We start from the raw sequence: 24,789 nt of genomic DNA, 5'->3' as shown, positions 1-24,789 counted from the left end.
AGACAACATGTTGGCTTTTGCTACTGTATTATCCCTTGACCCTGACAATGCTAAAGAAGTCTTCTCCAGATTCATTTCTGTTCAGGATTTATTTGGGCCATGCCCTACTTCTTGGATCAGCTAAAGACTTTCATTTTAACCCAAAGGACAACTCAGCTTTGACCTATTTCTGAGAGCTGGAAGTTAGCCATGATGAATTTAGAAGTAGAAAATAATAGAACAGCCCATTACCCCAAACCATATCCTGTAAGAACCTGGCTCTCAGACCTGCCAGATGCCCTGACTGTGATAAGACTTATGTTTCCCAGTATTCACTTGTCCACTGACTTCCCCAGAAGAGGTTTTTATAAACCATAAAACTAGTTGAAACTAGATTGACATCAACTTTTTTCCCCCAGAAATATTTTATCTAAGGGGGACAACAAAGCCCTTTTTTACCTTGCTGTACTTTGCTATACAAACAAAATTCAGCTTTTATATTGGGCACTTTTAAGATCACTTTATACATAAATATATAAGTAAATTTAATTAAAGCAATTTAGTATTTGCTCACTAAAAAATAAATAGGATAGTGAAAACTACTACAAAGGAAATAAAACTAGCTGATAGGGCTGAATATGAATGACATCAACAACAGTGAAAAGTTTTCAATGCAACGGAAGTTTCTAAACCAACATAGGCACTGGAAGCTCCGCTGCAAGAGGAAAGAATTTCCTCTGCTGCATGTCCTTTGACAAGTCAGCTTCCAACAATTAAAGTATACTTGGTTCACAGAAAAATCATAGCAGTTACATTAAATAAGTAGGTATTGGTACTCAGTGATTTTATTTATATGCCAAATTCAACTATTCTCAAATACTCCCACATCAACCTTGTTCCACATACATACCCACACAATATAAAAACATTCAATTTATTTCATTTCACTGAGACTGTATGACAGAATACTTTCCAAAGTATCTTCCTCGATTTACAGAAGAATTTTCTACTCTCTTCTCTCTTTTTTTTTTTTTTTTTTTGGCTCTACCCACGGATTACAGAACGAACCAGAGCCACAGCAGTGACCCAAGCCACTGCAGTGATAATGCTGGATCCTTAATCCACTGCACCACAGGAGAACTACAGAACTTTCTAGCTAGCAGCTGCAGAAAGTTTTTCACTGCAGTTTTGGAGGTATTGTTTTATTTAATTATCTTAAAGCTTTCCTTACTAAGTACACTGTATCTTGGAGATGCAGACATCAATACATTCTTGACAATAGTAAATGAATTAAGAGTTCCTGTTGTGGCACAATGGGATTGGCAGTGTCTCTGGAGCATCAGGACACAGGTTTGATCCCTACCCCAGCACGGTTAAAGGATCCGGTGCTGCCGAAGCTGCAGCATAGGTCTGCAATTGTGGCTAGGATCAGATCCCTGGCCTGGGAACTGCGTATGCTTCCGGGTAGCCAAAAAAAAAAGAAAAGAAAAACAATAAATGAATTAAAACAATCTGGGAGAGTTAGTTTTTTATATTACAAGCAGTCGCCTTACCTTAGAGGTTTCGTTATCCCAAATGGCTAGACCAAAGTAGTCTTCTTCCAAAAGATTGAGGTGTTCACATACTCGTTTAAGTAAATCTTGTCCCTTAGCATGTTTCTGCAAAGACATATATACTTTAGTTGAGGCTTCCTCTTATTTCTGTATTTATCACCAAACAGTATAAAATGTCACTTTCCAATTTCCTCATTTATCCTTGGTTAGTAACACTTTCAGATGGCTATACAGTATAAACAGAACAATATGAGTAATAAAAAAACCTGTTTCTTAATTTGTCAGTTTAAATACGCAACACATGCATAGCTGCTTGGAAATGGTGCCACAATTCAAAGCAAAATCCCACATTCCTTGAATCGAGCAGCCCCTGCCTCCTTCCTAAACATTACCATCTTTATTTTGGGGGCAATATTTGTTCAAGTTTGCTATGGGCCACTGCCAGTCACTGTGAGTGCCCGAATTAACTGAATCGCGATTGACAATGACAATTAGCAGTGGCTATGGAAATCACTAGACCAAATTTCCCCAAATGACCTTTAACGCAACTCCCTGCAATCTCTTTCAGAAAAAAATGCATAAAAGTGTAAGATTTTAGATACCCTATGGATATTACCTATTGCAGTGGTTCTTACAGTTGTGCTACAAATCATTTCTTAATATTTTTCTTCCTAGAAAATCAAACCACTAATTTGGAGTCTTTGTATTTCTGTTCATAGGGAGGAAACGACCTAACGTAAGAAACGAGCTTTAAAGCCAAAAAGTTCTGGTTTTTCCATTTACTAACTAAACAACCTGAGTCGATTCAGTTACTGTTTCTGAACATTAGCCTTCTCATCTGTAAAATGAGAAGAATATTTATACCTGCCCTATCTAACTACTGGAATTGTTGAAAAAAATTAAACATGCTAATGTCTTCTGAGAAACATATTTTTTAAAACTTCTAAAAAATTAGAAATCATTTTTAGCATATATAGATACATATGAATGACATGTCCTTCCTTCAATGAACTGAGTTATTTTTAATGACTATTAGTAATTCACATAGATATTAATTCATTTTCAGACTTATCCCATCAATATTACATTATTGCTTCACTTTTTTTTTTATGGAAATTCATCACATACAGGTCCCTACTCTCTTATTTATAATTCCAAAATCCAGAAGTTCTGAAAAGTGAAAGGTTGGGTTTGGGGGGTTTTGTTTTGTTTTGTTTTTGTTCAAAGCTCACCTGAACTATTATAGACTATTTTTTTTAAATCAACTACATTCCAATATATAGGCTATTTTTTTATCTTTATTTATCCAACTTAAGAGCAAATCTTCATACATTTTCCCACAGAAAAAAATGTGTTTTATCACATACCTACTGCTATACACCCTATTGGGTGTATTATGAAATTTGAAGAATATGTACTTATTGCTTTTCTAAAACCCAAAACATTCTGAATTCTGAAACACATCATTCCCAAAATGTTTCATACATAAGGGACCCATATCTAGATGTGGTCTGAATGGGAAGAATGAGTGTGGAATACCTTTCTCCACCTCTAGACTAGATAGTTGTGAGAAGCAGAAAGAGCAGACCTAGGTCTCCTCTAGTTACCAGTGCAGTATAATTTTTGAAGTGCCACACTGTATTTTTCTTGATTCCTTTTTTAAAACTTGCAGAGGGAATACCTATTAATAAATATAGTATAATATTTTAATTGTGCTTTGATATATTTACATATAAATAGTTACATTTAGAAATAATTTCTTACATACCTAAGATACAAGTATATGTGAATTATATGCTTTATCAAAAGGTATTATTAGTAATAATCACAATTGCTTTATACACCAAGCATATCGTAATTGACAATTAAGCTCTAGTTTAAAAAAATAGCTGATAGATTTTCAAGGATTTTAACTTGTCTTGAAGAAGCAAAAGAATAACTAACTGACATTTTTATTCTATCTTGATTTAATCCTTTATTCTTTTCTGGAAGTAATAGAAAATTTCTGTAAGTGGCATTAATTGATCTTAGTTTTTTATATCCTATCTCATGCAGCTAAAGAAATACATTAAATAAAGCTCATTAAGGTTTTTATCTGGGAGAAATGAATAGATAGTAATTTTTTTTTTTTTGACAAGTACAATTATAGGGACTGCTAGGCCTAGAAATTGAGACTACCTTGGGAAATCTAGTCATGGAAGGCTACTCTATAAATAACCAACCAATTTTTTTCTTAAACATAACTGTTTGGGATTATAAGAGTAACACATGCTCAATTCACAAGATCTGGCAGATACAGAAAAAAACTAAAGAAGAAAATAAGACTCGCTTGTAATTCTTTCACACCTCCACTTCCAGAAAATCACTGTTAATATCTCAGTCCATAGAAAGAGTCATTATACTCGGTCTTATCTCAGGCCATGGCACCACTTAACCAATCCTACTTGAAACAATTTGCAAGGAGTTCCTGTAGTGGCACATCAAAAATGAATCCAACTAGGAACCATGAGGTTGTGGGTTCAATCCCTGGCTTTGCACAGTGGGCTAAGGACCTGGCATTGCTGTGAGCTGTGGTGTAGGTCGAAGACGCAGCTTGGATCCCGCGTTGCTGTGGCTGTGGTGTAGGCTGGCAGCTGTAGCCCCTACCCTGGGAACCTCCATAAGCTGTGGGTGTGGCCCAAAAAAAGGGAAAAAAAGGAAAGAAAAGAAACAATTTGTACGAGTCCTAACCACTGGAAACTGAAATGCACTCACCTCCACAACACATTCGAAAACTGTGTCATCCAACAAAGAAACCTTGCAATGCATGTTTCTGTGTCTTCTGATGGATTTCTGGGAAGCTTTTAATTCTCTTTCTGCTTTTGATTCAGGACTTTCTTCTTTTACGTCTGTTTTAGAACACTCTTCAAGTCCTTCTCCTTCCTTAGTCTCAAAATCTAGATCTTCCCTGTGTTCTTCCTGAGCAGGCTACATATCCATGACATCAGCAAGTCAGTAATAAAGACATTTAACAAAACATGCTGTATACACATGTACCTATAATATTGCTACCAATAAAATCACTAACTGAAGAAAAAAATTGGTAAAGCAAATATAAATAATATTAAGTAATTATTTTTCTATTAGAGATATGATCTCACAAAAGATCTACAGACTCTGCTACTCTTAAAACTTTATAAAAGAAGGCAGAAGCCTGTCTTTAGGTAGAATCCCATCTTTCAAATCAGTAAGTGAAGGTTTCAGGTAAACTCGAGGACACCAATCTGTTGCTCTCAGCACTCAGTCTTCTGTCTACTCCATTATCTACTATTAAAGCCTATCAAAACAAACATCTTTGCCCCATGATCTTCAATTTTAGTGAGGTAGCTTTATAAACTACAAAATGAGGTGTAGATGAGATTTGTCATGTAGTCTAAATTTTTATGACTGGCTAAGAGGGGTTCTTGGAACCATTTTAGAGCTTAAGGTAACATATGCAGTAGGCTAACAACTGCAAATACCAATTAACTCATTTTTACCACGTATCAATCATGATAAATGCAAAGAAAATTCAAAGAAGCAAGAGATAGATTGAAGTCTGGTTCTCCTTGGGCAATCATTAAGTTGACTCCAAAGTCATACAGGTAAGTGGGAAATTTTGGTATGTACTTACTTTCAACACAATCAGATTGCTGAAAGATTCTTGACTAAACCTCACTAGCTATTTTCTTTCAAAAGAATACGTAGCTGACATTTAGGAAAAGGGATTTAACTATTTGGCTTCTGCTCCTCCTGCATTAGATATTGGAGGTGGTCTGAAAGGCTCCTTCCTTCATGACCCTCTTAAATGTGACCTCTTTCAGAGAGGCCTTCTTTAGTTATATCCTATCCAGCCTATCTCCACTCCACTAGTATTCTTCATGCCAGTACTCTGTTGTCTTCACAACATTTATTACAGTAAATATTTTGTATTTACTACTTTTTTGTCTTTTCCATTAGACTATAAAGTCATAAGAGTAGGGATCAGGTTTGTTTTATAATAAGAATGATGACGATAAAAACCAACATTTCTACAGCAATTACAGTGGGTCATCTGCTGTTCTAAAAAGCATTACTTATAATGAATTCATTTAACCCTATGGGAAGGGAACAATTATTATCCCCCTTTGACAAATAAGAAACTGAGGCCAGAGAAGTTAATTTGTCTAGGATCATACAGTTAATAAGTCACATACCAGTTTGACTCCAGAATTCATTATCCTCCCCCCCTCTTTTTTTTGTCTTTTTAGGGCCACACCTGTGGCATATGGAGGTTCCCAGGCTAGGGGTTGAATTGGAGCTGCAGCTGCTGACCTACACCACAGCCACAGCAACACAGGATCCAAGCCTCATCTGCAACCTACAATGCAGCTCACCACAACGCCAGATCCTTAACCCACTGAGCGAAGCCAGGGATGACCTACATCCTCAGATACTAGTCGGGTTCTTAGCCCACTGAACCACAAAGGGAACTCCAGAATTCATGATCTTAAAACCTCTTTGTCACATTGTAGTTTTTATCTACTAGCGTATGTCCAGCCTGACACACACAGTAGGTTTTCAATAAATATTTGTTGAGTGAATAAGTAAATATTTTAAAATGACATATGGCTTCTAAAAAAATCCAAGATACCCTAGATGAAGGCTGGTGCAGTCCTATAATGCAAACTGACTTTTAAAAAACCCTGTACAGGGGAGTTCCTGTTGTGGCACAGCAGAAATGAATCCAACTAGGAACCATGAGGTTTCGGGTTTGATCCCTAGCCTCGCTCAGCAGGTTAAGGATCTGGTGTTGCTGTGAGCTGCAGTGTAGGTCGCAGACACAGCTCAGATCTGGCGTAGCTGTGGCTGTGGTGTAGGCCAGCAGCTACCGCTCTGATTTGACCCCTAGCCCAGGAACCTCCATATGCTATGGGTGCGGCCCTAAAGAGATAAATAAATAAATAAAATCAAGTTTCCATTGACTGCATGAATTTCTTTAGAGCAGAATCTCCAAAGCATCCTATTACTTTTTACAAGTAATGCCTAAATCAACAGGCTGTAAGAAATAAAACCAAATGTTCTTACATGAAAAGTAGAGTGTATATATAACCTACCCTCACCATTCCCTCCTCCCCCACATTCCCACACCCTTACCTGTGTTTCTGCACTGCTTAAAGAATGAAGATCAAGGGATGGGTCTGTTTTGAGCTCAGGTTCAGGAGCTGCAATCGGGGCCTTCAAAATGATCTCTTCGTCAAGACTGGCGCCAAATTCTATCTCTTTCTGACCTCCTTCACCTTTCTCTTTAGCTGACTCTACTTCTTTGCCTTCTTCCTCAGAGACCTGAGATTTAGGTCTTTTGAGAAATGAGGAGAACAGCCGTGACAAGCCCCTGTTTTCTGATGTCCGCTCCCTGTTCTTGGTTAAGTCTTCGTGTGTTGGAGTGTCGCCATTAGACGTTTTCAGCTTCTGCTCACACTGATTATCTCCCTCGGCTGCTGCTTGAGAAGCCTCTTCCAGCTGAGTTTCCTGTTGACCCGAGTTTGTAACTCCCTCACCCTCTTCCTTCTGTTGTTGGTGCTGTGGATTTTCAGCCTCAGCCACTAAACTCTTCTCTGTTGTCATGATGTTGCTATTAAAAAGAAGATGGAAAAGGGGGCTCTTAGAAGCAGGACACATTATTGAAGACAAAACCCACAATCAGGTCAAGTGTGCCAGAATTAATATTTTTAGGTATTTAATCACCAACAGACAGTGCTCCAGTCCATTAAACATAGGATTTTCCATTAAAGCACAAAAATATCTTACCTATACATCCTGGATAAATTATGCATGCCTTGACTTGCTAAGGTTATGACATAGAGAAATTAGCCTAAAATAGTACCCCCTGAAGCCACCTTATGAAATGAATCATATTTTAAATTCAATGCTCAGAACTGTATACAGCAAATACAGTTTTACCCTTCCTAAAAAAAGATCTTATTTATACATTGTCCTTTGAGGGTAAGATCTGCAGGTGCAAGGTTTGCAGGAATTATCTGCAAAATTCTCTATACCCCAAGAAATGATGGGATTAAAAGGCTCCCCAACTCTTTATTGTTCTTATATGTTTCTCAGAACACAGACTTTTCTATATTAATAGAAATGTAGAATTTTGATCATTTGTTATCAGACTTGACAACAGCAATGACAAGCATACAGTTCAAATAATCACAAAAAAAAATCTTTAGGTTTTCATGTTACCACACTAAATTATAGTCCCTTGCAGAAGCATCCAACTTTAAGTTCTTTAAGACCTTTTTTCCTTCTGACAAATATGATTTAGAATGCTCAGCATTTTCGTCCTTTTTCTTTTCTTTTCTTTTCTTTTTTAGGGCCACACCGCAGCATATGGAGGTTCCCAGGCTAGGGGTCGAATCGGAGCCACGTCTGGGACCTATGCCACAGCTCATGGCAATGCTGGATCCTTAACCTACTGAGTGAGGCCAGGAATTGGACCTGCGTCCCCATGGATACTAGTCAGATTCGTTTCCACTGAGCCATGATGGGAACTCCCAGGATGCTCAGCATTTTTAATAGTAGCAGTGATGAAATAGCGAAGAAAAATTTAGAAAGCAAATGTTGATTCGACTGTAAGAGAAGGCAGGCTGCAGACCTCACATATTTCAAACTTTTTGGTTTCTAGCCTCTTGATCTCAAAAATCCCAGTACCGGAGTTCCCGTCATGGCTCAGTGGTTAACGAATCCGACTAGGAACCATGAGGTTGCGGGTTCGATCCCTGGCCTTGCTCAGTGGGTTAACGATCCAGTGTTGCCGTGAGCTGTGGTTGTAGGTTGCAGACACAGCTCAGATCCTGCGCTGCTGTGGCTCTGTCGTAGGCTGGTGGCTACAGCTCCGATTCGACCCCTAGCCTGGGAACCTCCATATGCCATGGGAGTAGCCCAAGAAAATGGCAAAAAGACAAAAAAAAATAAAAATAAAAATAAAAATCCCAGTACCATTAGTTAAGCCACATAAAAATGCCAAAAAGCAATGTCACACCTAGTTCCTTAAAGGATATCCAACATACGACGGAACTTGTAAGCAATGAAATTGACTACTGATGATAGCTGAGTCACTGCTATGCCTAAAAGTAGTCCACTCAAAAAGCAGCATTTACACTGTCTTTGCTTCTGTTCCATACTCTTTAGATGAAGTAATTTCACTTGGAGGTTAACAATCCAAATTACTGAACCATATTTAGCTCATTCTGTCTTCAGGCCCTTTACATTTGCTGTTCTCTCTGCCCATGATATTCTTCTTCTGGATATTTGAAAGCTGGTCTGCCTCTGCTTAGATGCCACCTCATCCGAAAGGCCTCTCATACAACCCTACCTAAAATAATGGTCCTTATCCCTCCAGATGGCATCACAGTACTACTGCACTTATTATTATTTACAATTATCTTGTTAACTTATTTGTTTACTGGTTTATTGTCCCCCCCCACTAAAGTGTAAGTTCCATGAGGACAGAATAGTACCTGGCACATTATAGGTACTATAAAAGTCTGTTGAATAAACTAATTTCAACTGAATATACCTGAAAAAAAGTGTTCCCTAAACTAGTCAGGTAAATTTACTTCAAATGCACAGGTCCTATGCTAGGTGCTAGAGATACAATAATAAATAAACAAACAAATAAGGTCTATATCATCATGGCATTTATATTCTTCATTCAATTTTAGCCAGTATAATGAAAGAAAATTTAAGAGAATTCTTATTTACAATATGAGTGAAATCTAAATAATTGTATATATATGAAACAGAGCAGTTAAAAGGGAAGGAAGCTAATGGTATTGAGCACTATTTCATGTCAGGCCTTGTGTCAGAGACATTATCTACATTATTTAAATCAAGCCTTTCTGTAACCCTGCAAGGCAAAGAGGAATCACTTAAGAGGAAACTGAAATTCAGAAAGTAACTGGCCCAAGGTCACGCTGCTAGTAGATGACAAAACACTATAAGTGGTAGTGAAATAAAGGTATATTCATAAAAGGAAAAGCCTTTATGTGAGCTCTTACTGCTCATCTACTCAAAATTTTGGGGGGCAATAAGAATATTTACAGAAGCAATTTTCTAGCCTCATCCATTAAGTCATCAAAATTACTTTGCACTAATAAAATACACAATTTGGTCTTTATAAATACTACTTAAACATTTACCAACTAATATACATTCTGAATTTGTTACCCTTGATAGAGGTATACCTGTATTTAAAAGAAATAAAATTGTCTTCCATTCTTCCTTATATTAGGAGTAGGCAATTGATTTTTCCAAAATTCTTTTTCTTTAATCTCTAAGTAATCAAACTTGACCCAGAAAGAACATTTGGATGTCAAACCACCAGTTATTCTAAAAGAGTAATGATTTGAGAGCACCAATTTACTTTACACTTCCTTTGCAAAAATAAACTGAGGACAGGCTGAGGATTTAGCACTATTTTCCATGGATTTCAGGTGTAACTTTATCATTCACCTTACTGAAGGATACAGAAACCATTTCTATATTAAAATTTTCCTATACAACAGACTTTACAACAAGATCTCTCATAAAAGATCTACTAAAAATTGGAGTTCCCGTCGTGGCTCAGTGGTGAACGAATACGACTAGGAACCCTGCCTACACCACAGCCACAGCAACTTGGGATCTGAGCTGCATCTGTGACCTACACCACAGCTCAGGGCAACGCCGGATCCTTAACTCACTGAACAAGTCCAGGGATTGAAACTGTGTCCTCATGGATACTAGCAGATTCATTTCCAGTGAGCCACAATGGGAACTTTTTTTTTGGGTGGGGGGGGAATCCAACAACCAGAAAATCAAATAATGCAGATTCAGCAGAGATGCTACAATTCCATCTATGCAATGAAAAATAGATAAAAATGAATTATTAAGGACAGTTTTCATGTATGTTCTTTCCATCCATGCACATACGGGTAGCAATCAATGCATTTAGTAAGAGTCACAAGAGCCAAAGGTAGTAGGGTCCGGGGAGGCAGGGGATATAAAAAAAAATAAATAAAACTGACAAACCAGGCAAGTATCGCCAGTTAACTGTGATCAGAATTAAACAAAAAATAAATAGCAAAAAAAAAAAAAAAAATCCTATGGGCCATTTACTAAAAGCTCAAATAAATTCATCCTGAGAAATCTGTTAACACATGCACCCAAGTTCTCACATTACAAACGATAGGATGGGTAATCAGAAGAAAAGATACAAACAAGTCAAGAAGCAAAGACAGAATAAATGCTCTACAAACAGGCCCTTCCTGTGTAAATGACACTATTTTTCATCCTGGAAAAAGAAATTCAAAAGGAGGTATCTATTTACTTAATGTCAGAAAGAGGTCTTTTGATTAAAAAAAAAAAACAAAAAACAAAAAAAGTCAGCATAGCCCTTAAGTCAAAGTGACAAGTTCACATTCCATCTCAATCCTAATCCTCCAAACTTTAGGAATTATACCCCATCTGGTATCAAAGATACACTTGTTTTAACAGTATACATGTGTTGACTTTAGGCAAATCAGATCTTTAAAAATCTGACACTAAGCAGATTGCAAGGGCCAGACAATATCTTTCACCCTTTCTATTATCTCTTTCTAACATTAGTATAGTCAACACTCCACTAATGTTTCATAGGTGGAAAACTTGGCAAAAACACTACAGTCTGGCACTACTAGGAAAATTTCCCTTGCAATCACCATTTAGGGATGAAGTTTAATAACCTAATTCTTGGTAACACTTCTCAAAGTAGCTCACTGAACATAAATCAATGTTTACTGGGCACTAGTTGTGTATAAAGTTTTGGCTCAGCTCTTTGAGAGGGACCCAAAAGAATAATATACAATCTTTAAGGAGATAAGACATTTATACAAATGACTAAAATACAAGACAGTCCCTGGTGCTTAATCAGAAAAGGCCTCATGAATAGAACCAATTGAGCATTCGAGCAATAGAAAGTAAGTACTTCTAACCAGAGAGATTACAAAAGGGCATGTCAGGAGTGTAACATGTCAATAGAAAGCAACCTGAAGGTGCAAAGAGCAAATGAAATTCCAGACAAGGGAATTGGCATTACTAAGAATATTATAACTATTCAGGAACTAATAATGGGTCCTGGAATAGTGAAGGAACTATACTGGACTACTAGTAAGTAGTCCAGACTGGTTGAAATAGGGCTACAAAAGAGAAGTAGGAGGAGATAAGGTTAGAACAGAGTTACCATTTAAAATTAAATCTAACTGAAATAATAATAACAGGTATCTACCATTTATTGAGTACTTATTAAATACCATACATTATTCTACATAATTTACCATGTTATCTTAGATTCATTCTATAATATAGGTGTTTTCATTTCCCACCTAAATATCAATAGGTTCTGGGAGGTTAAAATTTTGCCTCAGATCATAGAATTAAGCTCTTTGCATGGAGTGTATGTGAAGATGGAAGAAAGAGACAGGGAAAGACAGGCAAAGAAAACAGATTATGAAAGGACTGGAAATATGCTAAAGAGTTCAAACTTTATCCTGAAGTCAGTGGAGAATCATTGAAGGTTTTTAAACAGGGAACTGGGTAAACAAAGTAGAAGCAAGACAGACTAGAAGAGAAACTCAACAAATGACTGGGTAAATTCAGGTTATCAGTGAATAAATTCACAATGGGGATCTCTAGGGAAGCTGAAACCAATACTGGGCAGAGAAACTTGAAAAGCCTTGCAACCAAGTCTTCAGAACTGCCCTTAGTTTCTCTAGCTTATCCTCATTAGCATGTTTCTTGTTAACCCAGACAACTTCATGTCTGAGCCTGAAGGCATTTTTATAACACACTTCCTTGAACCACTTCAATAAATGGCTTAATGAAAGAGGTACAGCAATAGAACCAAAATAGAAAAGAGAAGGGAAGATGGATATCTCCAGTTATCTCAAAACATGTCCCAAATTAACCTCTTTCTTTGTCTTTTGTCTTTTTAGGGCTGCACCCCAGCATATGGAGGTTCCCAGGCTAGGAGTCCAGTTAGACCACAGCCACAGCAACGGCGGATCCTTAACCCACTGAGCAAGGCCAGGGATCAAACACGCATCCTCATGGATATTAGTTCGGTTCATTAACCCTGAGCCACGATGGGAACTCCCAAAATTAAACTCTTAATTCTTTCTCCTATTCCAGTAACTAGCTTGATCCTACCATCCAGTAGCTCTAAACTAGAAACCTAAGCATCATCCCTGGCTCAGCCTTCTCCATTTCCCTTTCCAATCAAATCCATCTATTACTTCTGCAGAGTCTACCCCCATGATAAACTTAGAATCAGTCCACTTTTTCACCTTCCTGACTGCTACCTCATTTGTGTAAGCCTCTTCCACTTCTCACCTGAACTACAGGTCCTTGTATGATCTCAACAGCCTCACTTTGTCCCACTTTCCTCCCAGCCTCTATTCTATAGTCACACTAGCCAAGTGTTTTCCCAGCTTAAATGCATGCCATTTCCTTGAACTGGAATACACCCCACCCCTTGCAATAAGTCTAGTTTCTTCTTACATTTCAAGAATCAGCTTGAATGATTCCTCCTCAAAACAACGTTCCTTGACTGCCCTAATATCTACAGAAGTCTCCCCATAAGTCCCTTCCCCAGTTCTCTGTCCTGGTACCTATTTATTTCCTTCACAGTACGCCTCACAATGTGTACAGACATACTTGTTGTTTATCTGTTTAATGTCTGTTCCCCACCCCACCACCTCCAACCACACTGTAATATCCATGACAGAAGGGCTGTTTTCCCTTCCATTGGGTACCTAGTACCTGGAACAGAAATGTGTGCTGCTACCTACCACAGAACCTAGTACTTAGCACAGAACACTCTAGGTATTCAACAAATATTTGTTCAGTAAATGAATAAATATAAGGAAAAAGAATAACGTAGGTTTAACAGTATCAATTATACATATACAGGATGCAGATTATTAAATTGGACAATAGTTCATAAGAGAATGTTAAGGTCTTGACTGAACACACTCCAAAAGAGGTAAAATTCTAAAATAGGTAACAACTTTTAGCTGCATTTCTACATTTACAGTGACCAAAGCACTCATTTAACTCTTCAACATACACACACACACACACACACACACACACACACATATATATTCTGAGAATGTTCTAGACAATATGGTAAGTAATGGTGCTACCACAGTGAGAAAGATAACCACAGTCCCTGAGCTCCTGGGCTATACTCTCCATCCAGAAGGTCATGGAAAGTAATAATCCCTCGGTTCTCATTATATACATCTTAAAGCTTGCATCCAGTTCTGGGCAGTTTATTTTGAAGAGTCTGTTCAAAGAAAAGATATAAGATAATGATGGAATTTGAAACCAGGTCATAAGGTAAATAATTGAAAGATACTGGGATTCTTAGCCTAGAAAAAAAGAGAATAGAGAACAGCGGAAGTGATTGCTGCCCTCAAGAATTTCAAGAGCTGCTAAATTCTATGTGATTCCCAAGAGAAAAACTCAGATTAGTCTGTGGAAATTACAATGACATAGTTTTGGGTTTTTTTTGGTTTTTTTTCTGTCTTTTTGCCTTTCCTTGAGCCACTCCCTCGGCATCTGGAGGTTCCCAGGCTAGGGATCTAATTGGAGCTGTAGCCACCAGCCTTCACCAGAGCCACAGCAACACAGGATCTGAGTCACATCTGCAACCTACACCACAGCTCACAGGCAACGCCAGATCCTTAATCCACTGAGCAAGGCCAGGGATGGAACCCGCAACTTCATGGTTCCTAGTCGGATTCGTCAACCACTGCGCCACGACGGGAACTCCCACAATGACATAGTTTTCATCTTAAAAGAAAGAAGTTCCTAATAATTAGAAACATCTAACAATTAAAGCTCTGTTTAGGAATAGTGAGCTTACAATCACTGTAAATATTCACTCAGAAGCTGAAAGAGCATCTGTCATGGATGTCAGAGAAAAGGTTCTTCCATTAAGTGAGTCCTTGCATTAAATGACCTCTAAGTTTCCATCCAATGCTAAGATTTTACAGATAAGAAGGGAGGTAAGAAAGAAAGCAAAGGGGCATTAGAATAGTGATAAGATTGTGTTATATATTAAAGGCTATATTATAAAGTCAGAGTTACCATTTGAGTTAGAAGAGTAAGGGTGAAAAAACAAAAGAAAAAAAAAGATAAAAGGCCATTTTGCTTCTTTAATCAGATGACAGAATCCAGCTACATTCCTTCAGATAGAAAAAAATGTTCAACTATGGAAGTCTTGAAATATCTGCTAGAAAATAGTTTGCTTCCAAATAACATCAATCTCCTCAAAACTGCAGGAAAGTATCTTTTCTTTGTAACTGAATTCAGGTATGCTAATGGGCATGTCTAGAAAACAGGATAACATCTAAATGAAAAATAAAAATGGTACTTTAAAATATACAAAAGAGCTTCTTTGTGATTCTCCCTTCACCCTCCCAAAATTATTTGGACTTTAAACTACTCCTTATGTGGGCTTTTAAAGAATACTTGTCATAATAAGTGAATCAGGAATGTCACTGAGCAGGAACATGCTGTTTTCAACAATTTGGCTTTTAATTTAAGTCATTTCCATGGAGACTAACACCACTGAATCAACTCATTCAAAGATATTTTTAAATAAACAAACTCTTACTCATCTCCTTCTAAGAAGACTAAAATATGCTCTTTACTTCTCTATAGAATTCAAGCTTGTACTTAGATGATGTCTAGACATATTCTAAAAGTATACCACCTGGGCCCTCCCAGAAGAATACACTATTCTTGTGATTACCAGGTGTCACTGACAAAGATGGGAGATCAAAACATTCATTTTCCACAGAACTGAGTTTTACTCCCTTTAATTGTCAAAATGTGTTAGATGAGCCATTCTGAATGAAAATCTTTATTAAATGGATTATATGCTTCCTTGTTTCATTTTAAAAATCTATAGAACATAATTAAACCTTTATTGATTTAGTCATCATTATGGACCTCAATTACTAGGCGATGCTAATGTCCTCAAGGGCTACTAAAGTCTGTAGGGATGTTGAGCTCTGCCACAAGGAAATCTGAGTACTGTGTGTGTGTGTCTTTCATTTACAGAATGAACTCACATTTCTTGCTGATGTCAAGATGGCCTGCCAACAAGTGGCTTCCAACATCCCCTTTTCCAATCTATCTGCTAACCTACCATTGACTAGAAAGCCAAATAGCCAAGTGTGTTAAAAACTGTGCTTAACTGTGGCCCTAAAAAGGAAAAAAAAAAAGAAAAGAAAAGAAAGAAAAGAAAGTGCCTAAAATAAGTGCTAAGGAAGAGTAAGACTAATGCTTCACATTATTCGATGGAATAACTTAAACACCTTGATTTCATGAAATCTATTTTAGCCCTTCAAATCATAAGCCTACTTTGAGGTTCCCATTATATTGTGACAAGTTGAGGCTGTTAGGTAAGCCAACATAATGACCATTCGCTTTCTTTCCAAGTAGAGATCAATAGTGTTTAATACAGTTATTTATGTAAAGTGCTGTGTTATATATAAACTCTTTTGGAAAACCAAAACCAAAGTAACAGTTTAGTTTGAAAATATAACAGAAAAGGAGGACTACTTAATAGCATCAAAAATCTCAAGGTAAAGGAGTTCCCGTCGTGGCGCAGTGGTTAACGAATCCGACTAGGAACCATGAGGTTGCGGGTTCGGTCCCTGCCCCGGCTCAGTGGGTTAATGATCCGGCGTTGCCGTGAGGTGTGGTGTAGGTTGCAGACACGGCTCGGATCCCACGTTGCTGTGGCTCTGGCGTAGGCCAGCGGCTACAGCTCCAATTAGACCCCTAGCCTGGGAACTTCCATATGCCGCGGGAGCAGCCCAAAAAAATAGCAAAAAGACAAAAAAAAAAAAACTCAAGGTAAATACAAACAAAACCTGAAAATTTCTAGCTACACAGGGGGGTTTAGCTAAGACTATGGAATTTTTCTTACACTTTTGTTTTTATTTTATTATCTTAGTGCCAACTCAGTCTAACAATACTTACTAATTTTAAACTCAAGAAATTACCTAAGATTTATTATATTGGTAAATTTCACTTTAACTGGAAAACTACAGTAAAATAATTGAATATCAATGTCATCTGATTAGAGAAGTATGAATAGAAATAAGCATTGGATCATGGGTTGTTTTAGTAGATATTCCGAAGACTAGAAAATATGCTATAGTTTTCTCCCAGCATTATTAAAAGTGAAAAATATATTACAGTCTACCAGATAATGCCTTCTCACACAGCTTTAACACTGGCAACAGAAACAAGATTCAGTAACGATGGAGTACTTCAAATAACCCACTATTTGCTAAAAGCATTCAATGAAAGTATTGACTAAGCCTGATGACATTTTTCTCTCTCAAAAAGGAAGGGTCCTATTATTGTGTACTATTATTGTGTAACAACTAGAAACTTAAATAACACTTAGAAACAACTGCTTAGTTAATAACAGTATAAAGAAATACATAATCAGGAGTTCCTGAGGCAAAGTGGAAACGAACCCGACTAGGAACCATGAGGTTGCGGGTTCGATCCCTGGCCTTGCTCAGTGGGTTAAGGATCCGGCGTTGCCATGAGCTGTGGTGTAGGTTGCAGATGCAGCTCGGATCTGGCAATGCTGTGGCTCTGGTGTAGGCCGATTGGACCCCTAGCCTGGGAACCTCTGTATGTCGTGGGTTCGGCCCTAAAAAGACAAAAGACAAAAAAAAAGAAAAGAAAAGAAAAGAAAAGAAAAAAGAAATACATAATCACAAAATGTAGGATACTGGTTACCTCCAGAGACAGGGATGGTAATGAGATTGGAGAGAAGGACCACAGGAACTCTCAGCTATATCGCTTATGTGTTATTTTGTAAATTGGGTAATGTTTCTTTCTTAGATATCCTTCTACAAATATTAAAAGATACATAATTATACAGAAGTGTGATATCCAGATTATGGAAAATAATTGAGTCACTGCGTTCCTTATAGTTAACCACAGAATATTGTTTCATTCTGAGCGCTATAATTTAAGCAAGACATTAACCAAACAGAGTACATTTAATGACCAGAATGATGAGTCTAGAAACTGTAACTCCAGATAATGCATCAAAAGAAGTGAGGACTTTTTTTTCAAGTCCTCACTTGAAAGGAGAAACTATACAGTTATCTACATATAAAAGCAAGAGTAAGAGGAATGGATAAAATGTGGTGCGTATATGCAGTGGAATATTATTTGGCCTTTAAAAAGAATGAAACTCTGGAGTTCTCATTGTGGCTCAGTGGGTTAAGAACCCGACATAGTGTCTGTGAGGATGCAGGTTTGATCCCTGGCCTTGCTTAGTGAGTTAAGGATCCAGTGCTGCTGCAAGCCGTTAAGGATTTGGCATTGTCACTGCTGTGGCTCAGGTCTGATCCCTGGCTCTGGAACTTCCACATGCCGCAGGAGCGGCCAAAAAAAAGTTACACAAAGGCAGCAACTGTATCTGTCTTGCTAAGCTTTACATCCTTTGCATTTATCACAATGACTAACATTCAAGTATTTGTTGAATAAATAAAAGCACTTTCTAGACACTTCAGGGGATACAAAAATGAATAAAGCCATAATTCATGCCTTCAAAGAGTTTACAATCCAGTAGAATGAATATATTTTTGTTTTCTGACTGATAACTCAGTGTTAAAATGGCTATCCCTTCATTTTGGTTAGTTTGGTATCACTATTAAAATCACGTAAATCTACACCTGAAAAATAGCGTAATTACCTGTCAACTACCAGTTTCATTGAAATGTGAGGTCACTAAGATTCACAAAACCAGTCATTTACCTAAGTCACTCAGCTAATAGTGACTTTAATAATAAATAACTTAATAACCATTAACTCAGCTAATAACTAAGCCAGGATGATAGGAACAGAGGCATTAAAACCTTCAGGCCAACACTACTTTCATTACATCATCATAAGGCCTTATCCCTATGATAGTACTAAATCAGAATTCCACTGGAGCTGGGGTAAAAATACACCAGACAGAGTTAAGGAAAATAAGTCACCCTCTTAGCTACGATGATCTCAAGCTAAGGCCAAATATCCTGAAAGATACCTTTAATTCAAACACCAGGGTCTAACCCAAATGGAGTGGGAAATCACAGCCACTGCCCCCAAACCCTCCAATAACATTTCATATCATTCAGAATAAAAAGCAGAATCTTTCCCCCCACTTCCCCTGCTCCAGCCACACTGGTCTCCCCACAGTTCCTTTAACGTGCTGGGCACACTCTGCATGTGGCCTTTGCATTTGCTGCTCTCTTTGCCTGGAAAGCTGCTTCCCAGGGAGCCACAAGGCTTGCTTCCTTGTTTGAGTCTCTACTCAAACATCATTTTCTCAGGGAGGCTCTACTCGACCATGCTACCTAAAATTAGATCTCTCACAGTACTTCTTTTCCTTTTCCTGCTTTAGTTTTCTCTGTAGCAATTACTACCCCTTAATGATATACTATATGGTTTTTACTTATTTGTTTTTTTGTCTGCCAACCCCCCCTAGAATGGAAACTCCACTGGAGCAAAGAATTTTGCCTGTTTTGTTCATTGCTGCATCCTTGGCACCTAGAATGCTGTGCAAATAAATATCAGTTGAACAAATAGATGAGCCAATGAAAGAAACTAATTCTGATACGTTTAAAGGTCAGAAACTATTTCACTCATGATAAATGATGTACATGCATCATCTGGTGATGGATAAAGAAATTAATAGACTTTAGAAACACTCAAAAAGAGTACAAAAGGGGAGTTCCCTGATGGTCTAGTGGTAAGGACTCAGTGCTTTCATTGCTGCAGCTCGGGTTCAATCTCTGATCTGGGAACCAATATCCCATAACAAGCCACTGAACACTGCAGGTGGGGGGCAGGGGGCAGGGAGGCTTATTTATATATCCACGGTACTTAGATACCACAGATATGGATATGCCAATGCCTTCTTTTAGAATGAATTAATGGTGACTAATAATCAATATCATAAAATTACTGCTCTTCTAAAGATTTTTTTACTTACAAATACTATTTTAATGGAAAACATCTGATCACAGGAAAATGCTTTTGTAATTTAATTATAAAACCATTACTGTTTTGCCTAGCACCAAAAGGAAATTAATATGCCAAAACCTTGAAAATGTTCAAGTTTATTCCAAGCATTTTCTTGTGTAGTCCAGATAGTCTCTAATGAAGGAGATCAGAGTGATGAGGATCAACGCAAATATCAGTGACCCCAGATTCCCTAAGGGCATGCAGTTCTGGGTCGGCTCCCAGGAGTCTGAGTCCATAGAGAAGCAAGCCTAGCTAATACTACATAACCTCTAGGTCATTCTTCATTCATGTGTGCTCTGAAAAAATGAGGTTGTGTTTCAGTACTGCCAAGAGGATTATGAACCAAACTAGATACCCAGAAACACTATTAACTCACTCATCTATGACTCATTCACCTTCTTTTTGTGTATGTGTGATTTTTTTGGGCTGCTCCTGCGGCATATGGAGGTTCCCAGGCTAAGGGTCGAATTGAAGCTATAGCCGCCGGCCCATACCACAGCCACAAACAACACAGAATTCAAGCCAAGTCTGCAACCTACACCACAGCCCAGGGCAACGCCAGATCCTTAACCCACTGAGCGAGGCCAGGGATCAAACCTGCATCCTCCTTAACCATTGAGCCATGGCAGAAACTCCCAAAAAATTCTCTTAAAAGTAATTATAAAAAGTGCTTCCCTGGAATATTCAAGTTGTATGATTTTTTTTCTTTTTATTTTTTTTTATTTTTTTATTTTTTTGCTTTTTAGGGCCACACCCACGGCATATGTAAGTTCCTGGGCTGGGGTGGAACTAAAGCTACGGCTGCCGGCCTACACCACAGTCACAGCAACGCCAAATCCAAGCCGCATCTGCAACCTACACCACAGTTCAGGGCAACGCTGGATCCTTAACCCATTGAGCAAGGCCAGGGATCGAACCCACATTCTCATGGATCCTAGTTGGGTTTGTTAACTACTGAGCCACGAAGAGAACTCCCAAGTTCTATGAAAAATTTTAAACAATAATCAAATTCTCATTGGAGGCCGGTGAGACTTACAATATTGAAAATAGTCTTTTTTTTCATAATTAAATAATGACTATTCTAGGCACCATGCTGAAAGCTTAGATGTGTCTCCTATCTTGAACAGTACACAATCTATTTTTTAAGACAGACAAGAATAAGCACTTAAAAAATAAAAAAATTTAAAAAAGGAGTTCCCGTCATGGCTTAGCAGAAACCAATTAAACCAATCTGACTAGCATCCATGAGAACGCAGGTTTGATCCCTGGCCTCACTCAGTGGGTTAAGGATCCAGCGTTGCCATGAGCTATAGTGTAGGTCGCAGACGTGGCTTGGATCCTGCATTGCTGTGGCTCTGGAGTAGGCCACTGGCTATAGCTCCGATTTTTCCCCTAGCCAGGAACCTCCACATGCTGCAGGTCAGCCCTAAAAAGACAAAAGATTCAAAAATATATAAATAAAAAGGAGATGGATTCTAAAACTACTGAAAAACACAGTATGTATGACAGATTGGGTTACAACCAACTTAGAGTCATAAAAACCACTTGGTGGCAATATGGCCTTTGGCAAATTCCTTAGTTTTTCTAAGCCTCAGTTTCTCCCTAGGTAAAATCTTCCCTACTTCACAGTATTTTACAAGGATTAAATGAGAAAAGCTAAGTCACTTAACATAGTAATTGCTCTTGGTAAATACTAACTTTATGGTAGCAACTATTATTCATAAAGTAATATGACTAGGCCTTGGTGACTGAATGTTAAGTCATGAGAGAACAAAAGTCAGAGTTGACTCACAGGTTTTTACTAAAGTGATAGATAGGAAAAGTGCAAATTTAGAAGAAGCAATAGGTTTAAAGTGAAAAATGGTTCTTCTGTTTTTATTTTTTTATTTTTTGGCTGCACCCACAGCATGTGGAAGTTCCCAGGCCAGGGATCAAACCCAAGCCACGGCAGTGACAACACCAGATCCTTAAACTGCTGAGCCATGAAGGAACTCCAGTTGTTCTGTTTTTAGACATGTTAAAGAGTCTACAGGATATCCAAAACAGCTTAAAGCTACTAAAAGTCATCCTGAGTTTTCAAAAACAATCTTGAGTATAAACACAAGTACACACACGAAACCTCAGATATGTAAACTGTTTTAACCAGGATTATAATAAAGCATCGGAGAATGCTAAACCTCAATCAAAATTCATAAATCATCCTGTTGAGTGATTCATAATCTTTTTTTTTTCATCATGAGAATTTGATGAAAGTTAAGACCCTCTCCTCAAAAATCTTCAAAAATAAAATCTCACAACACTGGGTTAAGAACCTCCTGATCCATTTCCCTCAAGGAGCACTGAGATACAATTAGGCTGTGTTACTGCTAATTAGAGACAAAGCCCAAACCAAAACCAGGCTCTCAATTACATTTTTTTCTCCTTTATTACCAGTAACTTGAAATGATTCTTTCATATTTACATTTTATTTAGTCAGTCATGCAAGGTTAAAATCCCCCCACACACACACAAACCCCTCTTCAGATTTTTACTGACTGCAGTTTACAGCCCTTATCAGGCTTTCTAGATCCAACGGCATTTCCCAACAGTCAGCTGTTTCCCTTTTGTACTAACAAAATAGGTTGGCACAAAAGTAGAAGCATTGGTCGTGGGTTGTTTTTGTTATTTCCTTTTAAAGTAAATAAATAAAAAGTTGTTTCACTTTTGAAACTTTTCTTCCTAATGAGAATTGATTTATTTAGATGTAAAGAATCCTCTTACAATTTGATTCAACAAATGCTATTGCTACCTACCAAATACAAAGCACTAAGAACACAAGATATCTAAGAATCCCAAGATTATCCATTAAAAGTAAAACAAATAAATGCCTACGACTTTGAGCAAAGGAATAGAAAACATCATTATTTGTGCCAACACTTATTAGGAAAAAAAAGAACCTGTGGCAAAAGAGAGAGCCATATCCAACTATTAACAGTTCAACACAGACTGTTACATGCTCTAGAAGTTACATAAACAAAAGTTATGAACACCTTGACTGAGGAGCAATAGACTTTGAATTCTGACAGGACTGAGTTCTCTTTTTTTGTCTTTTTAGGGCTGCACTGGAGACATATGGAGGTTCCCAGGCTTGAGGTCAAACTGGAGCTGCAGCCGCTGGCCCTACATCTCAGCCACAGCAACACCGATCTGATGCTTGTCTGCAACCTACACGGCAGCTCTTGGCAATGCCAGATCCTTAACCCACTGAGCGGAGCCAGGGATCAAATCTGCATCCTTATGGATACTAGTTGGATTTGTTACCACCGAGCCACAACAGGAACACCTAGACCTGAGTTCTAATTCCAGCTCTGCTTCCTCTAAACTGAGAACCTGAGTAAATTACTTAATTCCTCTAATCCTCTGTCATCTTATTTGAAAAACAGCAATGTACTTAGAGGACTGTTGTTGGAACAACTAAGTAAGAAAACACAGGAGTTCCCATCATGGCTCAGTGGTTAGCGAATCCAACTAGGAACCATGAGGTCAAGGGTTCGATCCCTGGCCTCGCTCAGTGGGTTAAAGATCTGGCATTGCTGTGAACTGTGGTGTAGGTTGCAGACTCGGCTCGGATCCCTTGTTGCTGTGGCTCTCTGGCATAGGCCAGTGGCTACAACTCCAATTAGACCCCTAGCCTGGGAATCTCCATATGCCCCAGGAGTGGCCCTAGAATAAGACAAAAAAAAAAAAAAAAGGAAACACATATGTCAGCTAACATTCCAACAGAAAAATTAAATTGTTTTACATATTATGTTTATAAATTATATAAAGGACAGTGTATCTAATAGCTAGTGAATTTCATTCTGCTTCATTAAAGCGGACTCTACTTTTATATCTATGCTATGTGATCTATTTTATACGTATACATCTTAATATACTTATAGTAAGCATGTTTTATGGCATTGTAAAAGTATACTTTCTGGAGTTCCCGTCGTGGCACAGTGGTTAACGAATCTGACTAGGAACCATGAGGTTGCGGGTTCGGTCCCTGCCCTTGCTCAGTGGGTTAACGATCCAGCGTTGCTGTGAGCTGTGGTGTAGGTTGCAGACGCGGCTCGGATCCTGCGTTGCTGTGGCTCTGGCGTAGGCAGGTGGCTACAGCTCCGATTCAACCCCTAGCCTGGGAACCTCCATATGCCACGGGAGCGGCCCAAGAAATAGCCAAAAGACAAAAGACAAAAAAAAAAAGTATACTTTCTCTTAAAAATTATACTGTTTCAGAATTCAGTACATTTTAATTCAGGCTAGCATGAACAGATTAAGCAGATATCAAAATAACATAAAACCATTTAAATAAATAAATGAAAAGAGATAAGGTTCCAGAGTTCCCTTTGTGGCTCAGCAGTTAACAAACCCGACTAGGACCCATGAGGATGTGGGTTCAATCCCTGGCCTTGCTCATTGGGTTAAGGATCCGGCGTTGCTGTGGTATAGGTCACAGATGCGGCTCAGATCCCATGTTGCTGTGGCTCTGTTACGACAGAGCTGCAGCTCCAATTCAACCCCTAGCCTGGGAACCTCCATATTGCTACAGGTGCAGTCCTAAAAATGTTTTAAAATAAATGCATAAATACATATATATATAAAATCTTGGTATTATTAACAGAGAGAAAAGTTGAATAGAAGTTAATGGCATGCAAAAGTGAATAGCCATTTCTCTTACAGTATATAAAATATGTGATTCCTATGTGTTTAGTGATAGAATTTGTGCCACAAGAACAATATCAGGATATCCACATGCGAAAGAATGGATTTGAACCCTTACCTCACACCATACACAAAAATTAACTCAAAATGAATCAAATTCTAATATAGAAACCGAAACTATAAAACTCTTAGGATACTTTGTGTAAATATTCATGATCTTGGATTGGTCAAGGTTTTCTTAGATATAATACCTAAAGCACAAATAACCGAGATGAAAATAAATTAGATTTCCTCAAAATTTTTATTTTTGTGCTTCCAAGGACAACATCAAGAAAGTGAAAGAAAACCCACAGATTAGGAGAAAACACTTAAAAATACATACATCTGGTAAGGGTCTAGTCCCCAGAATACATAATGAACACTTATGACTCAACAA

The 24,789-nt window shown here is 38.0% G+C and overlaps 1 protein-coding gene across 16 annotated transcripts in view; it reads right to left on the bottom strand.

Moving 5' to 3' along the window:
- The window catches only part of EPB41 (erythrocyte membrane protein band 4.1), a 168,611-nt gene that overhangs the window by 102,293 nt on the left and 41,529 nt on the right, over positions 1-24,789 (bottom strand). For all 16 annotated transcript variants that reach the window (XM_047792916.1, XM_047792919.1, XM_047792921.1 and 13 more), the window contains 3 exons: positions 6,687-7,164; positions 4,287-4,499; positions 1,533-1,637 (listed from right to left, as the gene is read on the bottom strand). In XM_047792916.1, the coding sequence (XP_047648872.1) occupies positions 1,533-1,637; positions 4,287-4,499; positions 6,687-7,157 (789 nt within the window). In that variant the 5' untranslated portion in view covers positions 7,158-7,164. Of the gene's footprint in view, positions 1-1,532; positions 1,638-4,286; positions 4,500-6,686; positions 7,165-24,789 lie in introns of those variants that run through there.

Source organism: Phacochoerus africanus, chromosome 8 (assembly GCF_016906955.1).
Source record: "Phacochoerus africanus isolate WHEZ1 chromosome 8, ROS_Pafr_v1, whole genome shotgun sequence".
NCBI lineage: Eukaryota > Metazoa > Chordata > Mammalia > Artiodactyla > Suidae > Phacochoerus > Phacochoerus africanus.
Note: the sequence above shows the minus strand (reverse complement) of the source record. Positions and strands in the feature narration are given on the sequence as shown.